The sequence below is a fragment of the Canis lupus genome, chromosome 20 (assembly GCF_048164855.1).
Source record: "Canis lupus baileyi chromosome 20, mCanLup2.hap1, whole genome shotgun sequence".
NCBI classification, from domain to species: domain Eukaryota; kingdom Metazoa; phylum Chordata; class Mammalia; order Carnivora; family Canidae; genus Canis; species Canis lupus.
Genome location: NC_132857.1, coordinates 47,760,776 through 47,786,317, shown reverse-complemented (window position 1 = coordinate 47,786,317; position 25,542 = coordinate 47,760,776). Strand labels below are relative to the sequence as shown.

The 25,542-nt window shown below is 34.4% G+C and overlaps 1 protein-coding gene across 1 annotated transcript in view; it reads left to right on the top strand.

Annotated features, from left to right (window-relative positions):
• Nucleotides 1-25,542, top strand: part of LRP1B (LDL receptor related protein 1B) — a 1,825,680-nt gene that overhangs the window by 1,763,568 nt on the left and 36,570 nt on the right. Inside the window, exons 85-86 of the mRNA XM_072789062.1 lie at nucleotides 12,167-12,341; nucleotides 16,475-16,579. Of these exons, the coding sequence (XP_072645163.1) occupies nucleotides 12,167-12,341; nucleotides 16,475-16,579 (280 nt within the window). The remainder of the gene's footprint in view (nucleotides 1-12,166; nucleotides 12,342-16,474; nucleotides 16,580-25,542) is intronic.

Below are 25,542 nucleotides of genomic sequence, written 5' to 3'. Positions count from 1 at the left end.
ATTTATAAAAAGGAATTAAAATATGTTATATATTTAAAGATTATATATAAGTTATAGATATTGGATAACAATAAAAATAAATTTATTCCAATTCGCTTAGATAAGCAAGCCACTACATTAAAGAGATTTATTAGTTTTATGACATTTATGAACACGAGTCACATGAAAATAAGTAAATCAAACCACTGAAAAAAAATCATTTCTTATAAAGGTTTACTTCCGCACACATATTAGACTATGACTATGACTGTAAACCTATTAGAAACTGAAAAGTTCAGTCTAATTCTGTAGAATGCCCCATTTCTGTGAATTCGGTGTGCCTTCATTCACACGGCAGCCTAGGGTGTCTAGTATTGGTTTACTGATGCAGCAGCTGAGTGTATGTTTAATACAAGGACCAAATTTCCAGGCCCCTTTCCTGGGACTTGATGACATCCATCTCTGCTCGCCATCTGATTCTCCTCTTCCATCTCCCACCTTCTCCCCCACCCACACAGACACCTCCTGGCAAACTTCAGTTAGTTGCAGGAGTGGTTGACTGATGCCATACTTACATATATAACTGCCTGAGGGGTTTTAAAACTAAAAAAATCAGCCATATTGCTCTTGTTCTCTGATTTTTGAAGTGCCCTGCTTTCCAGTGGCCAGCCATTAATTCAACAAATAATGACAACATCTGATTGCATGCCGGCCACTGAAGCTTGGGATTTAGTCATGAATAAACTGAAAACTGCTTTCACGGTACTTTAGCATTTATAAATAATACACAAACATGTTAGATGTCAGGCAGTGAGGAATGAGATGATGAAAAAAAAAAGCAAGGTAAATTAAGAACCTACCTACTTTCTGAATGGAGAAAAGAGCCTATTATGGAAAGAAAACATATTAGTTATGATATCGAAAGTTTCTTGCTACAGTATCTTTCAGTTCTCTGTGTGTATAAAAGAGTAATGACTTTATCTCACCCCCTTAAGGATATTTTCAAAGAACAATAGTTTTTCTAAATAAAAAGGATCTTGGATTAAATCACTTTACTGAAAAAAATAAATAAATAAAAAATAAATCACTTTACTGACTAATTATAGCAATTCAATGCATACTTCTAATCATGTTAAAATTTAAATGCTACTACTAATAAAATTAAAATGATTTTCTATAGTCTCAGAATTATTATAAGTCTTAGTAAAGTGGAAGGCTGGTTGTTATATATCAATAATCTGTTTAATTCCTGCATATCTGACTTATAGGAAAATTGCACACTTGACCAGTAAGAATCTTTTTGTAGCATGCTACATATTACTCTGCCGGTGGCCTTTTCAAGGTGACTTTCTCACTGTTTTAGTGAACTCTGATTAAATAGTAATCACTTCTATATAATCCATTATTTTTCTTCTTGCTATCACACTAGTGTAGAAACCTCTCTCTATTTATATCTATACTGATAGAAGTACATTGATATATGGAGATACAGATATATATTCTGCAAAGTAACGTATTAAAGGAAAACTAGAAAGGAGGTCACATTTAAGGATATCAGAAATCCTTACTTTGACATTTACATTTGAAGTGAGTAGCTTGGAAGAAGGAAGTAAATAGGATGGAAGCATAAAAAGGTGAAGAGAGAGAATTATGCACAAAGAACTGCATAATCTTTCTAGGATGGCCTCATCTCCTCCCAGTGTGATGATGTGGGATATTCCCTGCCCTCTATTTAGGCTACAGCATGAGGACAGTAGCTTTGTTAATGGTAATTCCATCTGAGGAGCTTTTCCATGATTACCTCCCATCCAGCATTCTTCACCTCCCATCATCTCTCCATCAGATTCTTTCCAGTCTTCTAAAAATGAGTTATTACTTTGTGATCTGAATTGTCTTTAAAAACCTACTTCTGGGGCTCCTGGGTGGCTCAGTCAGTTAAGCGTCTGCCTTTGGCTCAGCTCATGATCTCAGAGTCTTGGGATCCAGCCCCTTGTCCAGCTCCCTGCTCAGCAGAGAGCCTGCTTCTCCCTCTCCCCAACCCCCACTCATGCTCACTCTCTCCCTCTCAATTAATAAAATCTTTTAAAAAATAAGTAAATAAAATTTAAAAAATATTTCCATGTTCCGATTCGATAAAATTTTTTATTGATCTTGTTTTTTTTTTTTTTTTTCCAGCCATGTTAGCCTTGAGGGTTCTATCAAAGTATGGGCATTCTGAGAGCATGAGCAATATTAATCCAACAGATATTAACACTGTAGATGTTGACACATCTTAGTAGGTTGAAATTAATTAAACCTTAATACATATTCCAAGACCTGACAGAGAAATTAGGGAATAAATATGGGAAATGACTTGATTATGGTCATGGAGGTACCACCTTGTATGAGCCTGCTTCATTCTCATGGTTTTTTAAGCCATCTTCTGCTTATTCACTTATTTGGTTTTCAGTTAGCATCATCTTATAAAATCATATTTAGCTGTCATCTGCAAGTCAGCTCACTTTCAAATCTCAAATGATTCTCTACCACTTTATAAATAGTTACTTGCTAAAACCTTTTATAGCTGTATTCCTTTAAAAATAGAAGAACACTCAACCCAGAAATAATTACTTGCTAAAACCTTTTATGGCTGAATTGCTTTAAAAATAGCAGACCACTCAACCCAGAATATGATTATATACAAAAGTTATACAGGTTTCTCTGATATTTGAAAAAAAAAATATTGCCATGATAGTTTTATGAGTTAATTTTTGACTATTACTAAAATGATCGATGCTATCATTGTTAATACACATTTTGAAATAGCAATCTGTGAGAGATTTAATGCTGGTACTTTCAAAATCTCACCCCATATGTTGTACCTAAATCAACATTTTGATAACTTGGCTTTCTGAATTTTACATTTTCCTTTTACCTGGATACTCAGGGATAGCACTGTTTGCTTAGAATGGATTTCATTCTTTTGGATTTTTCAGTGTTCTCTATAGAAATATTTGGGATATATTTCTATTTTTAGTAATATATTAGAAAATGCTAATTTTCCTAGACATGCTTTCCTTATGAAAATTTATCAGCTCTAATCAGAGTTTTGCACACATTTTTTCCCTAGTGAATATTTAATTGGCATACCTGGATTCAATGTTTTCCTACTTTATTAAACTCAGCTCTGAAACTGGAAGATATATTTAGACTATGCAATAAGTTTAATTATTAAAATATCTTAGGTCGTGTAAAACATTTGAGGACTGTAAAAAAAAGATAATTTTAACATTTCTTAAATTTGTTTTTCCATTTCCTTATATAAGCCTTCAAAGACAACAATCATAAAACTCTAAGCAAATTTATACAAGTTACTTTATATCTTCTGCCTCCTAAACTATGCTAGATGAAAAACTGACCCCAGAGACAGAAAGGCCACAGTCTTGTCAACATATTTAGGAAGCTTTTCCAGAATCCTTCTAAATGTTTTCATCCTAAATGAGATGTCAGTAAATGGTAACACTCCAGACATGCCTCACTTTGTGATTTATTGGCAATTTTTTACAAATATTACTTATTTGTGTGGAGGGACTCAGAGTTGATCCTGCTTGATAATGAAGATACCACCATGGATAGCTAGAAGTTTCCTCCAAATAAGGGAATCTAGGACTGTAAACCAGTTATCAGTGGCGAGAGAGGCAAATATTCAATCTGGGTTGGGATGTGAGGCTGAAAACGACATGTGAAATGGGAATGTTTGGATGAGGTGTGGGAATCCAGCTTGAGTTTCTGGGCTCTGATATTGCAGATTGTGGTGGCATCCAGTAAGCTTTCCTGAGCATGCTGCTTTTGATCTACAGGGTCCTTTAACACTTTGGCTGGTAGTGAGACCCTCGGTACCTACATAGATGGGGGCATATTTTAGATACACAGAAAGGAAGGAGACCACCAAAGATATTTAAAATTACTTTCTAGAGGTTTATTTTGATGAATAAATGTATGACTTATAAGAAGAATAAAAGTTAATTCTCCAGATTTAGGCTTGTTTGGGTTTGAATTCTGTTCTCCCACTTACTGTTGTGTGACCTTTGGTAAGGTGTTTAACTTTCTTGTGCCTCAGTTTACTCACCTATAAAATGAGAACAATACGGTATAATGCATGAGACTATAACCAACAGAAGAGCCCGGCGTGAAGAAGACAGCTAAAATCGAGTATTTATTATCATCGTGATCATCATTTCCATTATTTTACTTCAAACAGGCCCTACTTGCCCTTGATGATATGAAGGGCACTGTTGGGGGCAAGTGAGGGAGGAGGGACTCATGATTGAATCTTAGGCATGTAATGCTGCCTCTGTTCAAAGATGATCAATGGGCACATTGGATAAATTAGTCAACTCAGATGAGGTCACATTGTTAGCCAGAGTAACAACTGAATTTAACCTCCAAATCCTTCCTATTCTAGGCAATGGTTTTATTTCCTTCTCCTTCTTATACACGTAACCCTAGCAAGTGTATTCAAAAGTTTATAAAATACCGTTGTTGGCTGTCTTCCACATTTTAGACCTACATGGAAGCTGCCGTAAACCTCCCAGTAGGGAGGATATTAGCAAAATTCATAGAACCTACTGCTCCTGGGACACAATTAGGTATCAGGGAAGGTGGAGTATGAATCGCACTGAGACTGGAGCTCAGCTATGGAATGCCTGGGGATATGCACTGTGGAGAATTCTCCGTAGTGTCTTTGTGAAAGTAATACAATCCTACTTCTGGTTGGTTATTGTTGTTGTCATGTGTAGTCCTAAATTAGCAAATGCTTACTTAAATTATGAATCTTAATGCCAATTCACGTAACTTATTTTTTAAAACAGGGTCAAAATTCAGTCAAGTAGAACAACTGCTGTATATACATAGAATTGTATAATTTAGTCTCCTCTGTATGACCATCTATATTACCCATTAAAGACTCTCCAGTTTCTGCATTATTCTTACTGAATATCTTCAGCTCCTGCTTAGGTGGTTTTATTTTAGTTTGGTTTTATTCTTTTTAAATAAATGTCACACTTCACTAACTATTACAATGTGAGTGAATAGCACAGTTGCAAATATGAGTTAATAGCTAAATAGTCTTGGCAATTACTTTTCAATAGAAAGAGATATTTGGGAAAGAAGTAAATGCAGCTAGAGATTTTATAGACATCTGGCTTCCATGAATATTCATAAACCTGTATATATACAGCCATACAGCCCATATTTTATGGAGTCTATTAAGATTCTCTAAAAATGGGGATCCCTGGGTGGCTCAGTGATTTAGCGCCTGCCTTCAGCCCAGGGCATGATCCTGGAGCCACGGGATCTAGTCCCACATCAGGCTTCCTGCGTGGAACCTGCTTCTCCCTCTGCCTGTGTCTTTGCCTCTCTCCCTCCCTCTCTCATTCTCTCTCTGTCATGAATAAATAAGTAAATCTTAAAAAAAAAAGGATTCTCTAAAAATGATTAAAGGAAGAAGTATTTCCTTATATTTCTGGTTTCTTGAAAAGGAAAAATAGAGAAAGAGGGAAAAGGTGCAATAATGCTATCCCTTGAAAATTACTTTATTTCCATTGCAGAAAATAGCCATTCACTTATTCTCCAGTTACTATGCACTTAATTACCATATGAAAGCTCTGTAATTATATACCCATCGTTGTCCTTTAGATTACATGATTGTGTGTAGTGCTACTATGCAGTTCTTAGTGTAATTACCCTACAAAGGTTATAACAATTTTTATATTGTGAATATAAAGTGTTATCATATAATTTCATGGTAATCCCTACTTTCTTAGCACAGATTAATTACATTTCATTATTGCTCCTTCTTATCATATGTGAAACATCGTGATTGTTATGCCATTCAGGTCAGTAAAATGCTTAAAACTCAGGGGATGGAATGTTTCATAAGAAGGAAGATTTTGTTGGTAATAATATTTTAGGCTCTTGCCACAGTGGATATTTTTCGGATCAGTTTTGGTTCTTTTTCCTTCTTGTCTTAAACTTTCAACTGGGTTGTCAGCTCTCTGAGAGCTGGTGGCCTTTCTCATATTTCTGTCCTCTCCCTACAGCTCTCAGTATATAATTAGGCAGATGCATGTTCCTCAGCAAATAACCAACTATGGATTCACCATTTCCATTTATTGTCATGGTTAAATTACTCATGTTGTTCAAAACAGGATCACCATATTGTTTTACCAGCTTTACTTTCCATAAATTCTAACTATTCTTTCTGAATGGTTACTGGTTGATCTGGTTAGACTCTTTCATCTTTGACATCCAATCCCTTCCCCTTTCCATGCCCTACAACAAAAAGTGTCCTATCACTTATGTTTTCTTTTAATTTGTTTTCTTTTAGTCTACCACATTTTTAAAACTTTCAGTTCCAATAACTATTAAGCCAAATTTAAAATCTGGAGAAAAAAAAAAGGGTTATTGGGTTGTGGGTCTCTGAATCTGTGTCTATGTCTGTGTGTTAGAAATTAGAAGGCAGTCCTTTTGCTACACACCTTGGTGTTAACTAACCACAAACATCCCTAACTCTGTTTTCTTTGGGAGGAATTATTAAGTTTTTTTTTTTTTCAGTAACATGTCACTTAATCTAAGCTGAATATGAAAAAACAAAAAGCGGAACACTATAAACTTCTGCAAAGGTAAATTCAGAGAAATAATTAAGAATCATAGTGTTACAGGAGTCACTTAAAAGTATTGATATATTATGGGGTGCCTGGCTGGCTCTGTAGGTAGAGTGTGTGACTCTTGATCTCAGGGTTCTAAGTTCAAGCTCCATGTTAGGTATAGAGATTATCTAGAAATATGATCTTTAAGAAAAATATATTCACATATTTTACTTAGAAAAATCTTTGTCTTATACAAAGATTACTTTCAAAATGTTTTTAAGTGTTTTTAGTGCTTTAAAGTGGTAAGCTCTTATAGGATAACTATTTTTTAGGGTTCTGGCTGATAAGTATTCTTTCAATGAGCGCTAAACTTTTCTGTCCACTTCAGAGCTTATTTGGTCAGGGTGGAATCCTTAGAACCAAAGGGAGCAGTTGCATACCAAAGGAATCTTCTTATATACCATTCTACTTCATACATTGCTAAATTTCTGCTGGATTAGGAAGTGCTAATGAAGTATTCTTTTAATTAGATTAAATAGCTGAAGAGAGACCTAGAATTTAAATATGAATGTGTAGTGATTATTTGGGAGTATATAGAGAAGTGACACTGGTAAAAATACTGCATATATTTATACATGTTTTGCATAGAGATGCTTGCAATTCAAGGTGGGTTAGAGCTGAGAAGAGAATGAGAGAGAAATGAGGTCACTCTCCAATGACTTATTGTACATTGTTGTCCTGATATTGAGACAATTGGAGAGAATGTGAACTTTGGTTGAATTATCCATTTTATAAATAGCACCATCAGTTGTACCAATTTTTTTTTTCCTGGACTTACATGTAATATGTATCACGATTAAAACTGAAATAACAGAGAACACTGAAGGAATTATTTTGCTTTCCAGTTTATAAGTATCCAATGCTTACATGGTAGTTAAAATAGCAGATGACAAAGTCTCCTATTAAAGAAGGTTACTTTCTCATGTGTTCAGGAATCCTGGAGTTAGGATTAAGAAATCTTTAAGACAGAGACGGAGAGGGAGAGAGATAGAGAGAGAGATAAGTGGGGGCGGGGTGGAGAGGGAGAGAATATGCATGCAAAGTATTGGGTCCCTAGAATCCTAATAGTGGTGCAGAAAACAATCCAGTTGAACATATAAGTCAAGCAACTTCTGCATGCTCCACATCTGAGGCCTAATAGTAGGAGACAGAACATTTTCAAAGAAAGGCACTGGGAAGCAACTCTGGCAGGGTCAGAGTATAGTGAGCAGCTCTCTGTCTCTGAAATTCAACATAGCGTCAAGTGTGAAGCATGTGAACTGGGGAAAATGAAATGTCTTCCATTTGAATATCTGTAGAGAAAGAGTTCTGAGTCTAAAATGATTTCTGCCTTTTTTAGAAGGAAAAAAGTGGCATGGCTTAACGGCATGCAATTTAGGATTATTTGTTAAAGTGCAAATTCTAATATCTGCCTATTTCACAATTTTATCTTAAGCAAACATTTCTTTTACATTCTTTGGATTCCATTTTATGCCATGAGGCCAATCAACTGCATTGAATAATGTGCCTCTGACATCCTAGGAAAAAAATACTGAAAGCATTAAAGGGTAGAGAATTTTCTTTAAAGCATTGAAAGTAGACCATGAATTCCTTTTAATAGAAGTGTCTATAAAGAGAAAACCTATTTAGCCTAGTTAGCAAATTAACTAGAATTTCTAAAATATTGTAATTGTAGTATATTTGCCATTAGGTTAGAAAAATCCTTTTGTTGAAGCATAACATAAATAGGAAAGTTTAAAATCACCAATTTACAGTTCAATATGTTATCATCAGGTGTACACACCAGGGTAAACCCACATGCAGGTAAAGAATAAACATTATTAGTACCTCACATGCTCCCTGATGGTCTTCATCACTATCCCCTCTCTTCTCCCCAAAGATAGTCCTTTTTGACTTCTAGAACTCTAGATTAGTTTTGCCTTTTGAATTTTATATAAATAAAAAAATAGTGTATATATTTTTGCTCCAGATTTTTTTCTCCTTACTTCTGTGAGATTCATCCATGTTATTGCTTATAAGCTGCACTGTTTCCATTTTATTATTTATCTATGATATTAATGTGTGTATATATACATACATATATTTGCATGTATAGTTCACTGTGTGAGTGAACCACAGTTTATCTTTCTTCTTGCGATGAACATTTGGATTATTTTCAGTTTGGGACTATTTCTAAAAAGGTTGCTGTGCATATTATCTACATATTTTTGAGCACATATGCATGCTTTCCTCTTGGATGTATATTAATAGTGGAAATGCTAGGTCATAAGGTGTGGGTATGTTCAAATAGAGTAGATACTGTTAATTGTTTTCCAAATCAATTGAACCAATTTATATTTCTAGTAGTAGTATATGAGAGTTTCTGTTATTTGTTGTCAATTAGGTGGAAGTGCAGTGATATTTCTTTGAGGTATTAATTTGTACTTCCCTTTTTTAAAAAAAAGATTTTATTCATTTATTTGAAAGACAGAGAGTGAAAAGCATGAGCAGGGAGAGGGGCAGAAGGAGAGAGAGAGGGAGAAACAGATTCCCTTCTGTGCTCCGAGTCCAATGTGGGGCTCAATATCAGAACCTTGAGATTATGACCTGAGCCAAAGCTAGTCATTTAACCGAACAAGCCACCGAGGTACCCTTAAATTGTATTTCTCTGAACACCATTGAGTTGTATATATCCTCACATTTTTAATCTTAGTCTAAAGCAGATTTAATTTATGCACCAAAATTACATATAGTTAGTAAATTGTAGGGAAGTAGTTAACTTTACCCTTTAGCACTCTAGGCAAGGAATAACTGTTCCTTGCTACACTGTGACATAGTGCAGTCATCAACCATCAGAATGTTAGCCCAATTTTTTCTATTTTCTAGGGTCTTCTCAGGGATGTGGTTATAAAAACAAAATATAAATAAATAAATAAATAAATATTAAAAAATAAAAAAAAATCCAAAATTTTGGATTAAAGATTAGATTTTAATTAAGGATCACAAAGTTAGTTGAGAAATATGCTGTTTTAGTGTCACCTGGATGGCTCTGTTGGTTAAGTGTTGACTCTTGATTTTGGCTCAGGTTATGATCTCAGGGTCATGAAATTGAGCTCTGCATTGGTCATGGAACCTACTTAGAATTCTCTCCCTCTCTCTCCCCTGCCCCTCCCACCCCTGCTCACATGTGCCTTCTCTTGTCTTTCAAAAAAAAAAAAAAAGGAAAAAGGAAGGAAGGAAGGTAGGAAGGTAGGAAGAAAGGAAGGAAGAAGCTATTTTACTTAAATCCAATCCTTTTACAACTATTGAACAACGTAGTCCTTTACTCATCGGTGAAATTTGTTTAATAAGAACACCATTTCTTATGTTTCCCAGTTCCCAAATTCTAGTTCCTCAGCCAGTCCCATGGGAATTACCTGGGTCCCATTTCAGATTAATGAATTTAGAATTTAGGCATGAGTGGGCAGTGGTAACAAGAATGAGTACTCGAATTTACATTTGCAAATAAATCACTTATATGATTTTGATGAATTATCCACTATGGATAAGGACATCATGTGAAGATCTTGGAAGGATACATAAGCCAATTTCTCTGTCCCATCGGACAACCAGGATGAAAGGATGACATTTAAAGCAATTGGAGGGGGCGAAATGAAAAGAGCTCTTTGTCAGTAAGAGGTACTGAACAACCTAAACTAATGAGAGTTATTCTTTAGAGATTTCTGCACTGAATAGGGGCAAGAAGATCATATAAGCTGCTGATCATACATTCTTCATAAATACAAACAATTCGTAATGTGTACACTATAGCCACCAAGCCTGGAACAAACAGACACCATCATGGATAGATACTAACACTGACTTGGTTTTTAGATCTTCAAGTCTCTCACCTTCCGAAAGTGCTACTTTTCTTAAATATAGCCAAAACCATGTTAATTGACTGAAGCATTGAATCACAATGAGGGTACTTGGCATAATGCAAGAGCAAGCATAAGAATGCTTGAAATAAATTTCCATAAATATGAAGCAAAGCTGTCAATAAATTTAATTTCTGTCTGATTTAATAAAGGGCTAGATAAATATACAAACATGAGGATTATAAATTATGTTTTAATTTTCCTCACCCACTATAACTGTCTTACAGCAGGTTAAAGTTTATAAATTGAGATTTTTATCTCAGCTAATCTCATTTAACATTGCTTCACAATTACTTAGCTAAAAGGAAATTGCAGCTTCTAAACACAAAGTCTGAGATTGATCCAACCAGTTCTTTTGCTTAAGATTATTGTATTATGAATTTCAATATTCTGAATGTGTTAAAGTATATGTTCATATATAAACATACATATACACTTGTCTGTTCTTCAAAAGACTGAGTCAGAATGTCTAATTACAAAGATAGTGTGGCTATTGTATTATTACATGATCTTTATTTTTTTCATTCCCACTCAAGAGGGATAGAAATATTTGAAGATGTCTCCTCAAGTAGTTGAGAAAACTGTCTATAATGTACAGTAAGAAACACCTTCCAGGGACACCTCGGTGGCTTAGTTGGTTAAGCATCTGCCTACAGCTCAGGTCATGATCCCAAAGTCCTGAGATGAATCCCTAATTTGGGCTCCTTGCTCCATGGGGAGCCTGCTTCTCCCTCTGCCACTCCACCTGCTTGTGTTCTCTCTCTCTCGCTCTGTGTCAAGTAAATAAATAAAATCTTTAGAAAAGAAACATCTTTCCAAATAAAAGGCTCACACCACATGGAGTTTTTATCTCCATGAGGAGGGAAGTTTGGCTGGGAAGTTAGGCTCTCAGCTAGGAGGGGAACCACAAATAGTCTAGACTTCTGTTCACTTCCCACCCATGATGGATCAGTTTCCCAGTTCACTTTTCTCTTGGTATTCCATGAGAGACACATCTCCTTGTTTGCTCACTTGTCCTGGTGTTCAGAAATAGTGGCCCTGTTCTGCTGTGTGTAGAGGGAAGCTTCTTTGCACCACAATGAGCTGATGCAGAGGTAGGATTCTCCCACTTAACACATACTACCCTGTTCTCCAGATGAAAAAGGTGCAAGGAGAAGAAACAATAAATGACGTCCAAAGAAATCTTGAGTATTTCTGTGCATTTCAGAATAGTAGTAATATTGTCTATTAGAAGGAAACTAAGGAACCTGGTTAATTTAAACTCTGAAATTCAGAACCGCAACTAGCATTCTATCAATATAACTTACCTCTTTTTTTTTTTTTTTTTTTTAGCAGATGAAATGATGCCTGACTGGCAAAAAGAGGAATCAATAGCACTATTAAAGAATTCTAGTTACATGTTATCACAAACTGATTTTGTAAATTAATCTACTTATTGATTGGCTGTTTTTATATGTGGGTGTTTTAATCAATTTACTTATTTTTATATGTGTTTAATGACTGACCATTTTTAAATGTTAAGTGAAATGGTTACATTTATTGTGACAAAAGAAAAGCATGTTGTATTATAATGTATTTTTGTCTGTTGTGCGTTCTTCCTAGATGTGTGTCACCACTATTGTGTGAATTCTGAATCCTGTACCATTGGAGATGACGGAAGTGTTGAATGTGTCTGTCCAACACGCTATGAAGGTCCAAAATGTGAGGTTGACAAATGTATAAGGTGCCATGGGGGGCACTGCATTATAAATAAAGACAGTGAAGATATATTTTGCAAGTAAGTGGACATACAGCTTAATTTATTAAAGCATTTGAAGCCAAAAGGTTGTAGCAGTTAAGCAATAAATGTGAAAGTCATGTAAATTCTTTTTTATCCTAGAATTCTATAGAGTGACCATTGCGTCTTTGTTTTGTCTTATTTTGGTTTGATTATAGATCAAATTCAGTTCATTTCAAGTAAATTAACTTATTCAACACCTACTATGTGCTGCTAGAGAACATGAAAATTCATCATATAATCATGTAATGATATGGTCAGATCGTTCCCTCTATAGACTATTCCTAATAATAAGCAAGAAATATGAAATGTAACATACCTTCAAAAAGCTATTCGTCATAGCCCTAAATTAGAATAGCTCAGGCTTTTAAATGTTTCATTATTATCATTGATGATGAGTGTTTATTTTTCTGTTACAAAATGAGCCTGTGGGGAAGAAACAAAAGACCTGTCTACTGGAAATACATTTTGATCTTCCAGGTTTTATCTGACTTTAAGTATTATGGTCCAAAATAAGTAGAAGGAATAATGTTCCCTAGGAGGCAACTACAATATAAACGTCAAAGTTAGACTTTGGTTACGTTGCCTTTTGCCCTTTGGCTTCAAGATCAAGTGAATGGAAAACAGAGCATCGCAGCTACAGGGTAATGCCATTCGGATTCCTGTCGTGAAACAAGTTGATGCCACTGAGGTTAGAGTTCAGTCCTTACTCTGAACTTCTTTTAAAAACCTTTTAAAAGAAGGGCTTATGAAGCACTGGTCCCCATCACTTGTCTTGCTTAGGAGTATAATAAATGAGAATATGAGATAGAGAAGCATGCTGTAAAGTGTTCATGCCATGGCTTCCACTGAGACAGCTCTGTGAGGATGCCAGCCCTGAATTATGTTGCTCTGCCAAACAAGGCCCAATAAAATTTTATTACAGACAGCATCAACATTTTTTTTATTTTTTATTTACTCTCATTTTAGAATTTACTCTAAATATGATTTGTATTATCATTATGAATAACATTTACTCAAACCCTCAAATTGGGTCATTTGAAAGTACATTATTTTTTAAGTAAAGTAATTGAAAATATGACTAATTATAAATGTGTGCCTTTGATAAGTATATAAAAGCAAATGCATTTTCATGTAAACTACCAAAATCATATTTGCTCATTAAGCTCGTCACTTCTTTGTGATGAAACTTTAGCAAGACAGAACTTTGTTTCCATTAGTGAACGAACATACATTTTTCTCTATGTCCAATACACCATATAAGAAATGCACTGTAGTCTCTTGCTTGCAACTCCATTCCATTCATACAGGAAATACTAGACTATCATCTAAGACAGGCTAAAAACTGCAATTGCCTTCCCAGTTTTCCTTAGGAAAGCTCATGTAGAGACAGACACCCTATTTCCATTACAAGGGGAAGTTCCATATGAAGAAAAAGTGAGACTCTTTGGGCTTTCAGTACTGCCTGCTTACAGAGAAAATTAGCTTCACCTAGAAACACCAGAACCTCATAATCTGAGCATGCCACGAAGATCCAACGCTGTAATTTTGGACTCTTAAAGGATCCTTTTGGGAAAGAATATGTCAGATGGATAAATAAGAACAGTTGTTAGCAAATGAGTAGATAGAGGAAGTTTAAAAATAGACGTATAATACTTGATCAAATAGGCTAGATATATAAAAGTGTGATAATACAAACAAGACTCTGGGTATTCTGAAACAAATGAAGACAAACTTGTCTTCATTTCTATGATATTTTTCATCTTAGCATTAAATGACATGTACACTATGTTAGAATTTCTGTCTCATAGGTAAATAACTTACACTAAAACAAAAACACAACTGAATTACAGTAAATCTTTTTCTTAAATATGAAAATTCAAGCCTCCATCTATACTTGTGATTACAGATAGTCAGGTGTGTTTCTAATGCACAGTCTATGAGCTGTCAACTAGAATAGATACTCTGTCAAGTATAATAAATATAATCTTTAAAAATGGAGCTAATTGTATATTTTTCTCCTTTGTGGAAATCCAAGTAAGTATTGATGAAGAAAGACTTGATCATAATTTTGAATAGCCTAAATAATACCTTTTCAATTCTTTGTGTGTAATGGACAACTGGTAATTAACTTTTGGAAAGAGATATATCACAAACTGTGTGTGTGTGTGTGTGTGTGTGTGTGTGTGTGTGACATGCCTCTAAGAAATGAAATTATGAATAAAACTTGCATTAAAACATGAGCTGAACTCTTTGAAGCATTATAATGATTTGAGTAATTTGTATTTCACATTTGAAATATATACAAATGTCTGTCTTCAATTTAGGATGCAAATAAAACTATTAGAAGGAGAAAGAGACAATATCTTTTATAACTCCTAAAAGCAGGAGATAAAAGCAATGAACACTTAGAATTTTTTCTTTCTGTTAAAAGCTGGTATTTGGTGTATAGTTATCTTTTTTGTAGGAAATTCTTTAATATAAAATGAGCTATGTTTTCTCTCTGGCGTTGTCCTTTTCATAGAACAAGAAACTGTAACTTTTTGCTTTTTGATTTTTAAGGAGGCTGAGATGGGGGACAAGGAAATCCAGATCCATTTAACATATCAGGCACCAATACCATTAAATGTATACTTGTCTCACTTTGTATCCATATTCAGTGCCTCTAGTTTTAAGGCATTCTTTGCTAAATCTTAGGAACTTTTAACTACTGCTTCCTTCTTCATGTTTGGCTCTACATTCACATATCTCCTTTTTAGAGTGTGTACATAGTTGACTCATTGCTTCTGTTCATCTTGAAAAGAAATGTGATTTTTAAAATCCAGGCTCTTAAAAAATACCTTTAAATTAAACACCTGGAAAAAAGATAAGCCATTTGGTGTTTTTTTCAGCAGCCTCACCACCTACATGAGGTGAAATAAACACTCACGGAATGAATTAATCAGGATCGCTAACTGATCATTTTAGGCATCTAGCCGATCATTGGGAATTACCCTGTGATGGATGTAACACAATAGATGTCCATCACGGAGAGGATCAAAGTGATCAGTGATATTGCAACCTGATTTACATGTCAAGCTTATGTCCAGATTTATGGTGACACCACTGATTGCTTCATGACACCTAGTGCAACATGATCTCATAATCAGAATAGTGGCATGATCTGTTGTAATTCTGCTTTGAGCCAAGGCTTATATGATTCTATCACCCTATTTCTCATACAAGAGATCTCTTGCTATTTTAGGATGTGGATGTACTTTTGTCTTTTCCCCCAATAATTTCCAACGTCCAATCTAATATTATGCGTTTATACCAAAATATAACATGGCAAGTAAGAAATTTCTGTATTTTCCCATTAATGTCATGCTTGTTTTTTTTCCATAGCAATAGCCATAGTGTTTATTCTTATCTCAGACATGTAATGTACTGTGAATTAAAATAGTTTCCATAATTTTCCCAAGAAAGCCTAACTCATTACCTTGTTGCCATCCTACATATTGTTCCTATAACACTACTGTTTATTTTTTCAATGAACTTACCATGATTTTTGTGTGTGTTAGAATAAAAAAAATGACATTAATTACAATACATAATCAAAGAGAAACAGTGGGATAAAATGACTATCAGATAATCCTATATTTTCTTACAAAACCTGGAATCTGAAACTCCTAACAGTTTGGACCAGATTTTACAGTTTACGAGAAATAGCTGAAGCATTTGCTTCCAGAATATTTGATCATGTGATTTTATAATTCACACCAATGTCACCAAACCCTAGTTATATGAAAAGGGAATAAATGAATGCTAATGTCTCCCTGTAGTGTAAGTGATAGACATTAGAGCATATTTTTTCACACATATATATAGCTATATTAAAATTTTATATTAAGAAAATGGGTTGAAAATTTGAAAATTACTAAAAGAAAACATTTGTCTTTCATCATTTTGTTAAAAAAAGAAAAAAAAAAAAAAAAACTTTGCCTCCAGGAAGTCTGTCTTTCTGAAAACTTACTTTTAGCCAGGCCTCCATTACTCCTCTATGATGAATATTCTCATCTGCAGAGAGTTTATGTCAGCTTTCAACAATAATGATGCCAGTAACAATGAGATTTCTTTTTTCTTTGTTGCTGCAGCTGCACTAATGGAAAGATTGCCTCTAGCTGTCAGTTATGTGATGGCTACTGTTACAATGGTGGCACATGCCAGCTGGACCCTGAGACAAATGTACCTGTGTGTCTGTGAGTATTGTATAATGTTGTGGGCACTTTGTGGAATGACTTTGTATGTACAAGGAATCCTTCCTCTATTGTTCTGCATTTTATTTGGTGGTGGAGGGGGTAATCCATTTTAAATGAATGTTTCATGGACATCTCTGATCAAGTATTGTCCCTCAGTGGCTCGTGTGCTGCAAAATCTCCTCCTTCATCAATTTGCTAGTGATTTCATAAGGAAGAGCTCATTCAATTATTAGCATCATACACATTAAAGACATTCACAGATCTTTGAAGTTGGAAATGCCAGGGAAAATTATTCTAATTTCATTGACCTTATTCAGATATGGGAAACCCAGGCATAATCATATTTGTGAACACTTGGTACTTACATCCATTCTTTTCAAAAGAACTTGAGGTATCTTTTCAAATGTATAATGCTATTTGATGTTTGTATCAGGTTTAGAGTGTTATATTACGTAAGCCTATTAAGCCCCTGTCTCCTTTGGAATTCATGAAGTTGAATCTGGGTTTTTAAACATTTGGAAAGTATTGGAGATTCTCTGCTTGTGAGAAAATCTATAATTTAATATTCTTCCCTCTGTCCATAATGGACAACTGGAAATAAAACCATTCCACTTACGCGGTTTCTATTTTGAGCTTTCTTTGATCACCGCTGCACTAGAAGGATGACGTCTACCTATGATCCATATCCACGTTCTGTCCCCACCTTGTCAGAGCAGCATGTGATGAGTGTGAATGAGAGAGAAATGAGCGTACTTTACAAAGTTTTATTCATATGTTACTATCTCTGTATGAAATAAATTTGAAACATATTTAGAAAAAAAAAAGTCAGACGCTTTATTTAGCTGTATTTTACTGAAATTCTGCAGATGCTCTGTGGGGTTTAAAAGTCAGCGCTGTGACCAGAAAGAGAACCCTTGTGATCACTACTGTCAGAATGAGGGGATTTGCACTTTAACTGCGTTTAATGAGCCGAGATGCAAGTAGGTTTAACCTTCCACTTTACCACTGCGCTTCGTGTGACATCATTTCAGGCCACAGTTCATTGGTTTAAATCATGAACATCCACATGCATTTCACAGTGTATACTTAATCTCGGGGCTCATCTGTGTCACACACACTTAACCTTTGCTTCGCTCACCGACAAGTGTATGCACCACAGTCAGCTAGAGAGTCTAGAAGTATAACAGAAGGAATGAAAAAGCTCATGGAACTAATAAAAATACATTTCCTAGAATAGTTGCATTTAATTAGGGAAGTACAGAAGCGGGGTTTTTAGACCCTATTGCTATAGTCTATACTATATTTGGAATAGTGGCTTCTTTTCAGTAACTGACTTTTCGTTTCAAGTGCTGATGAAATAATAATACATTATTTTGTTTCCCAAATTTTCACCGAGAACACTCTTTAACCAGAAAGACTTCTTTATAGAAGAAATTGGTACATGGTAAAAATTTTGTTTCCTAATAGTTTAAATCTTTCTCTCCTAATTCAACTAACTTGTCCATGTCAAATAAACTTATTTGCTCTGAGAAATTTCAGGGACCACCTTTGGGGTAACTATCAATGTTCATCATGATGGAAGTTATTTCTGCATTTTGTATTTGAGCTTTAGAGATGGATCATATGTGACATCCCCCTTTATATCCCATGTCATAAACAGAGACCATGACTGGCACCTCATACTAACCCCATGGTGGTATCACAGTGTACTTAGTAATGGTCTTGAAGCACAATTGTATTGAAATTCACATGTTTCATTATCAAAACTCTACAGTTTTGTTCACAATCTATTTTTTTATTTAAAAATGTCATTATTTAGATAATTGTCCAAAAAAATATGAGAAGTGATTAAACTAATTAAACAGGGAAAAATTGGTATTCCTTCTTTTTTTCTAGAAGATATTTGAATATGTCAAACCAATATTCCTATATAAACTACATCCAAAAATAACACTTTAAATATTAGTCTACAAAGTGTATGTAAACTGATCTTTTAAGGCATTGACTTTTCATTCATACTCAGGTTTGCACCTGTGTAAGTGAAGACTGAGGAGACTCTTCAGTTCTACCTCAACCTGGCTCCACCCTAAATTTCTTCAGCCATTCAGCAAATATTTATTGACCCTGAAAGTATGCTAAATCCTAGACAAGTGAAGATGAATGGAATTTAACCCCCAGCATCAAGGAGCTCATTAATTAATGGGGTGAAAATTCATACACAACTAATTAACCTATAATAATATAAGTGTGAACACAGGCAAAAAAGAGAGGGCAGTGGAGTCTTAGCAGGGCAAGTGATTTGTTCAGAATGGGAAATGGAAGCTTAACAAAAAGGCAATCTTTTGTGGTTTATGTAGTTCATGACATTCAGTGAGGTTGGGAAGACCATTCTGCAAAGAAAGAATAGCATAAGCGAAGACATGGATGTGAGACTTAATGGCTTATTTGGGGAACTGTGAGTGGTTGTATATAGCTAGAATGAAGGGTGACTGTAGTTGGGAGGGGGAGGGGCACGAAGACAGACACAAAACTGAAAAGATAAATTAGAATCTTATTTATGCCATAGTTAGGGGATTGCATAGGATCCTGAAATGAATGATCAGCCAAAGAGATTTGAGGGAGAGGCTTGAGATGAAGGAGTTGGCTTTTGAAGGTGATGCTCATTGATGTGTGTGGGAGAGCCTTGAAGACCAGCTGCAAGGGCCCCACATGATACGGTTTGGCATGACTTCATGAGAAAAGTGATGGGCACTGGAACCTGGGCAGTGCAACTGGAGGAAAGAAGAGCAAGGGCAAGAGATTCTTGGATATTTCAGAGTTATTAAGTCCAGAGTGATTGTTAGCCAAACATTGATCTAGGTACCCATGTTACTTCATTTTCAGGACACCAGTAATGCCTGTTCTGGGGCCCAGTCTTCATTAATCTTGTCCCTCTTCATTATGTCCAGGCAAAGTACACATAACATTTCAGACCCACCCTCCTTCCTTCCCATAAATAGGTGTAGGACTATGCCTGCCCACAGAATGCCCCTGTGTCCCCAGAATCCATTTTTCATGGGCATAGCAGCCCACAAAAATGTTCTCCACTTTTTACTCTTACCAAGTATCATCAGAGGCACCTGGCCTTATAAGATGATAATCAGCCTATTTTTTAAACTCAGCAAGGAAAAATACATTAATTGGAAAGATTTAGAAGAAAATTATTTTACTTTTGCATATGTTAGTCTCTGTGCATTTGGTTTTATGGGAATTTTGTCCATGCCTTTGTTTTTTACAACCTAAAATGTATTCTGATGGTAGCAGTAATTCTTACTGAATCCCTCAAATATCTTAAGCTATAAAAAGAAGCATAGAGGAGAGAATGACATTCTGCTGTCATTCATTCATTCATTTGCCAAATGTTTATTGATAACCTATAATGAAAGAGACCCTATGTAAATTCGGAAAGATAATTAATAAGAGCTAAAGCTGACTTAGCAAATACTTTCTGCCAAGCACTATGTTAGGCACTTTATATATTTTATATAAAGTTAGAATATTATGCTGTTCTTCTTCTTATTATTATCATCATCATCATCATCATGTAATTGTTATCCTCATTTCACAGACTATAACACTGAGGTTACATACTAAGAACGGATGGGACTCAAACATTTGTTTGATTGTGAAGTTCATGCCCCGGTGATAACTCTTACACTGTACTACTCTCCTTATGCTATACTAATTCCAACATGGTTTTTACTTTGTAAGAACTTAAAATTTATTTTAGTAGATGAATGGGTTTAAAAAACTTAAAATTCCATTTGGCAATTGTTATAATAGTGAAGTGGGTGATGTGAATTAAGGAAGGCACTTGTCATGAGCACTGGGCATTCTGTGTAAGTAATGAATCACTGAATTCTAGACCTAACGCTAATATTACACTATACCTTAACTAACTGGAATTTAAATAAACATTTGAGACAAACTTAAGAAACAAAAAAAGAAATAAGACCAAAGTGTTGTGGGAAAACATCTCAATAGAGATCAATTAATGATGATTAGTTGGAGAGAGGAAAACTCCATAGATGAAGTGATAGTTTCACAGTAAAAAAAAAAAAAAATGTATAGTATTTGTACAGATGGGGAATGACTAAAAATCTTTTTTTAAGGAGCTAGAGAATAGGTTTGAAAGTAAGGTTATGGTTGCTGAGAACAGAATTTAGCCTATGTGGCAAAATAGGAGAGAGAAGACTAGAGGGAGATATTGGGGCCACTTGATGTGGTGCATTTTATGCCATGACACGAGAGTGGGTTTATAGGAAGAGGAATAGAGGATTAAGGATGGAATCTAGAAAAGACTACTATTTAATACTGTATTATAAAGGAATCAACAAAAGTAAATGAGAAAAAATAGAAATTGGAGGGAACTTGTCAAAGTAGATTATTTCAATTCAAAGGAGTAGAGAGTATGAAAGAATATCAACAGAAAGAAGAAAGAAGAAAGAAAGAAAGAAAGAAAGAAAGAAAGAAAGAAAAGAAAGAAAGAAAGAAAGAAAGAAAGAAAGAAAGAAAGAAAGAAAGAAAGAAAGAAAGAAAGAAAAGAAAGAAAGAAAGAGAAAGTCCAGACAATTTAAGGAGGATACGAAATTATAAATGGTTTATTGGATTTTGCCATTGGATGGCCATTAAGGGAGATGGTTTGAAAGTTCTATATGACAGGAGAATATTAAGCCCTTGGGATATCTTCCTAATAGTCAATTATCCTTATGAGCTTTTTGGAAATACAGATTTCAGCCTCAGATATCAATTGGTAGTGGTCACGTATTTTTAATGAAAAGCTAGTGTGTACTATTTCATCTAAAAGCCTTACAGGAAACAAAAAATTGCTTTAAAAGATAAGATATAGTGCTTGCTTAAGTTTTGTTGGTAGTACATTTTTCTTTTTTTTCATAGAGTGGAAAACTATTTGAATGTGCAGGACTTAATAGACATTTGGAAAGTCTATAAAGTATTCAGATCTATGAAGGTGACAGATTTTTTTTTTCCACATGGAAATTTTATTACTGTAGCCTTCAAGTTAAGAAATAGATTTGTTCTTTGAAAGCCTTCACTTTTGTCTCTTGATGGACATTTTCACTTATTACTACATATGGAGGAAAAAGAAAACTCCACAGAAAATCCTAGAGAAAAATAAAATCTAGGATTTTCTATGCTTATTTGGAGAGAGTTTTGATATTTTTAAAGTAAGTGATATTGCTTAGGTTAAAACCAAATCTGAAAAAAATCTAATGTGTGCTATCTTGACAATATTTTGGCTGTTATATGTTTTTTTGTTGTGAGGTTTAAAAATCAATACTGTGAAGAACTATTCAACTCAGTATCAAGTTAACTGTGTATTCCTACTTCTAAGATAACTTGCAAGGGTCAGACTTTCATTTATATGGGATTTAACTTTCTTTAAAACATTCACAGCATTATCTCTCAGCAATATTTACAGTACATTTCCTCTTCCAATAATAAAATCACGTTTGTAGCTACCCTACTTCTCCCATCACTACTAGCATACTTATACACACACACACACACACACACACACAGCCTTGTCACATTACGGCAGGACCATTCCACTCTTAGATGTTCTGCTCAAACAGCTCATTGAACTGAAATGCTTCTCCTTTATTCCATTTACCTGTTATTATCCTAATAGTCTCAACTCAGATACCCTTTGTATGTGGCACAAGGAAAGTGAATAGTAAATCTTAACTGACTGGGGCTTAGCTAAATTTCTCAGAAGAAAAGAATCAAAATTTAATGAGGAAAGTATTTTATAATATGTAATATATATTTGTATATTATATGTTATATATATTTACATATAACTACATATATCACATTAGTCAGACACAGAACCAAGAGGATGGATGTGTGTGTGTGTGTGTGTGTGTGTGTGTGTGTGTGCGCGCGCACGTAGAGAGAGAATGAGAGAGAAAACCAGGAAAGTCATTGGTGTAATTCAGTCCAAATCCAAAGTTCTGAGAAACAAGGTAGTTGAGAGTATAAGTCCCAGTCTAAGTCCACTATTGTTTTTGGTTTCTGTTCATTCAGTTTCTTAACACAATTAGATGCTTTTATTCTTAAGTGGTTGCCCAGTGTCCCATTGTCTGCATTTTCCCTACTTTATATAATTAACCATGTATCATTCAGTTATTAGGTGTGCGGTTTTGTTCTTGTGTTCTTGTGTTAACTTTTCCCCCCAAAGATACAAACATGTATCTAAATATGTTTGTAATTTCTCATTTAGTTTTCTAGGACTAACACTCAGAAATGGAAATATTAGGTCCAAATATATCAAATATATGAATGACACTAGCTATGATTTTGGGCAAGTGACTAATGTCTTTTTGTGTCACATTTTCCTTATCTGTAAAGTGATAAGTTTGGGCTAACCATTCACTTATAAGTCTATGAGGCATAATATATTTAAATCTGAGTCCCATTTGAAGTTTTGCTTTCAACCTGGTTTAAAATTTGGTTGGAGTCACAACCACAGATACAAATTCTCCCCAAATCCCTCTAAAACATCTAAGAAGACTCTGAAAAACAAAATGTCCATTAGCAGCAACACTAAGAATAATAGAAAATCTGTTCATACTATGCAGTAACTGAAGAACTAATCATAAAATTTGTGGTTCATGATTAAATATTTTTATTCAGTATTTCTCTATGGTTTCATAATTTATTTTTCTGACACTTTAAAATAATATGCCAAGGTTTAGCTAAGTGTATGAGTAGTCTCTTTACACCTAAGCTCAAAAGATAATAGTTCTTTTCACTTATTTCTTATTATAACCCCTAGTCTAGTATATAAGTCTATAAGAACTAGAATCTTAGGTGTCGGTTTCCTTGATTGGTTCATATTTTGCCCTCTCAGAGAAAACAAAAATACTGTCAATCTTCTCTTCCTATAGCCATTCCTCAACAAGTATTTATTGAGCACCTACTATAAGCCAGACAATATCCTAGGCACCAAAGAGTTAATCTGTGAACAAAACACAAAAATATTTGACCTGTGTAGCTTAAAGGCTAATGGTTATCCCTTATTGGAGAATTTGGGTAATATTTACTTTTTAAAAATAGTTTTCTATATAATCTATATTCTTTTTTAAAAAGAGAAGAAAAAAGGCAGTTTTTAAACTTATTTGTGTCATCTGAAAAAAGAGAACCAAAAAGATCTAACTCTGATAGTGCATGGCTTCTGAAATCCTATCAATTCAGGCACTGACTGTTTTGAAAATGGCAGAGCTCCAAGACATTTCTTATAATATATATTATTGCTTCTTGCCCATGGCAAGAACCATTCTCCATTTGGCCAAAAACAAGATAGTGATGTTAGTTTTTATGTTTTACTTCTTCATTTCAAACAAAAGCTAAAAATAACGTACTATGAGCATTTCCCCCCAATCTATTACCTTTTTTTTTTTTCCTTTTTGGTTTACTTAGATTTATATGGGTATCTGGTTTTTTTGTTCATCTTTTTTAGGAAAAAATGGTTTCCAAAAAAATTATCTCCTTTCTTTGATCATTCGTGTGTGAGACTATGTGTGTGTGCTTCCATTTTTCATACTCCACTATGATATTCCATATTTTATGGCTAAAATTGACCTCTCATCTGTGTGTGGCCTTTGGACATGGAACATATTTCTATGAAATTGGCCTGGGAATGTTGCCTGTTGTACACTCTATGGCTTCTTTAAATTTATATGTCTGTTTCTCTCTGGAAGATTGTAAATTCCTTCAAGTAAGAAGTTGTGTCTGATTTATCTGTTTTGCCCTAATAGCTAGCATATGTTCTGCACATAGTATGTTCTTAGCTAATGTTGCTAAAAAATAATGTCTTGGTGCCTATATTGTATTGCAAGATCTGACAGCCTATGATATGATCATCTTTCTGTAATCATTATAATACCACATCCTACTTTGTTATTAAATTTTCAAAACTACAAGAGTCAGGAAAAAAAAAAAACAGAAAAGTGTTTGATCTTATCATGATTTGTTATTCTCTTTCTCACCTTTATGATACCATCTAATGCTACCCTGAGGTGTTTCCTGAGTGTTCTGGAATCCAGGTTAAATAGCTCTCTGTAAAGATCTAAGTAGGTTTAATTCAACATCTTAACTTATTAGAAGAACATAATTTTATTTGTTTTTGTTGTCACTTCTCCTTGCTTTTTGTTTGTTTATTGTTTTTAGTCTGGGAATCTCTATCAAAAATAGACAGGGAAGAAGAGGAAAGTAAGGTATAGCCCCTGCCCTTGAGGGCCTGTGAGTCTATTTGAAGTAAAAGATGAGGGAAGAAGGAACATGCCAGGGGCTCTGGGAATTTGAGTGATGTAAATAAATAATGCTTATAAAGGAGGATTGGACAATGATATTAGACAGTGAAATAATTCTGAGGAATATAGAATGCTTAGCTAGAAATTTGAAATTCATTCCATAAGCAATAGAGGAACACTGATAATGTTTGAAATATGGAATATCATAGCCATCTGAATGTTTTAGAAAGGTTTTGATGACACGGTGCTGTGCTGGAACAGAAGCTATGGGTTTGCAAAAAAAAAAAAAGAGAGAGAGAGAGAGAGAGAGATTTAAAAATTAATCCCAATTTGCAATGAAAAGGACAAAGATATTTTTCAATTAAAAAAAATGACTTAAAAAATGACTTTTTAAAAGTGTTTTGTGGTAAACAAGGCATACAAGAGCCGAGTGATAGAGGATATTATATCTCAGGATTGCAGTTTGTTTTGGTTGTTTAGTTTTTCTCCTCTGGCTCTTTTGTCATCTTAATATGGAAATGCTAATAGCATGTACTTTCTAAAATTGTTTTAGAAACAATTTTAGAAACAACAGGATTAAGAAATATAATATATGTAAAGAACATAGAGTATTGTTCTTCAACATAAACATTAAAAAAAATTAAAAAG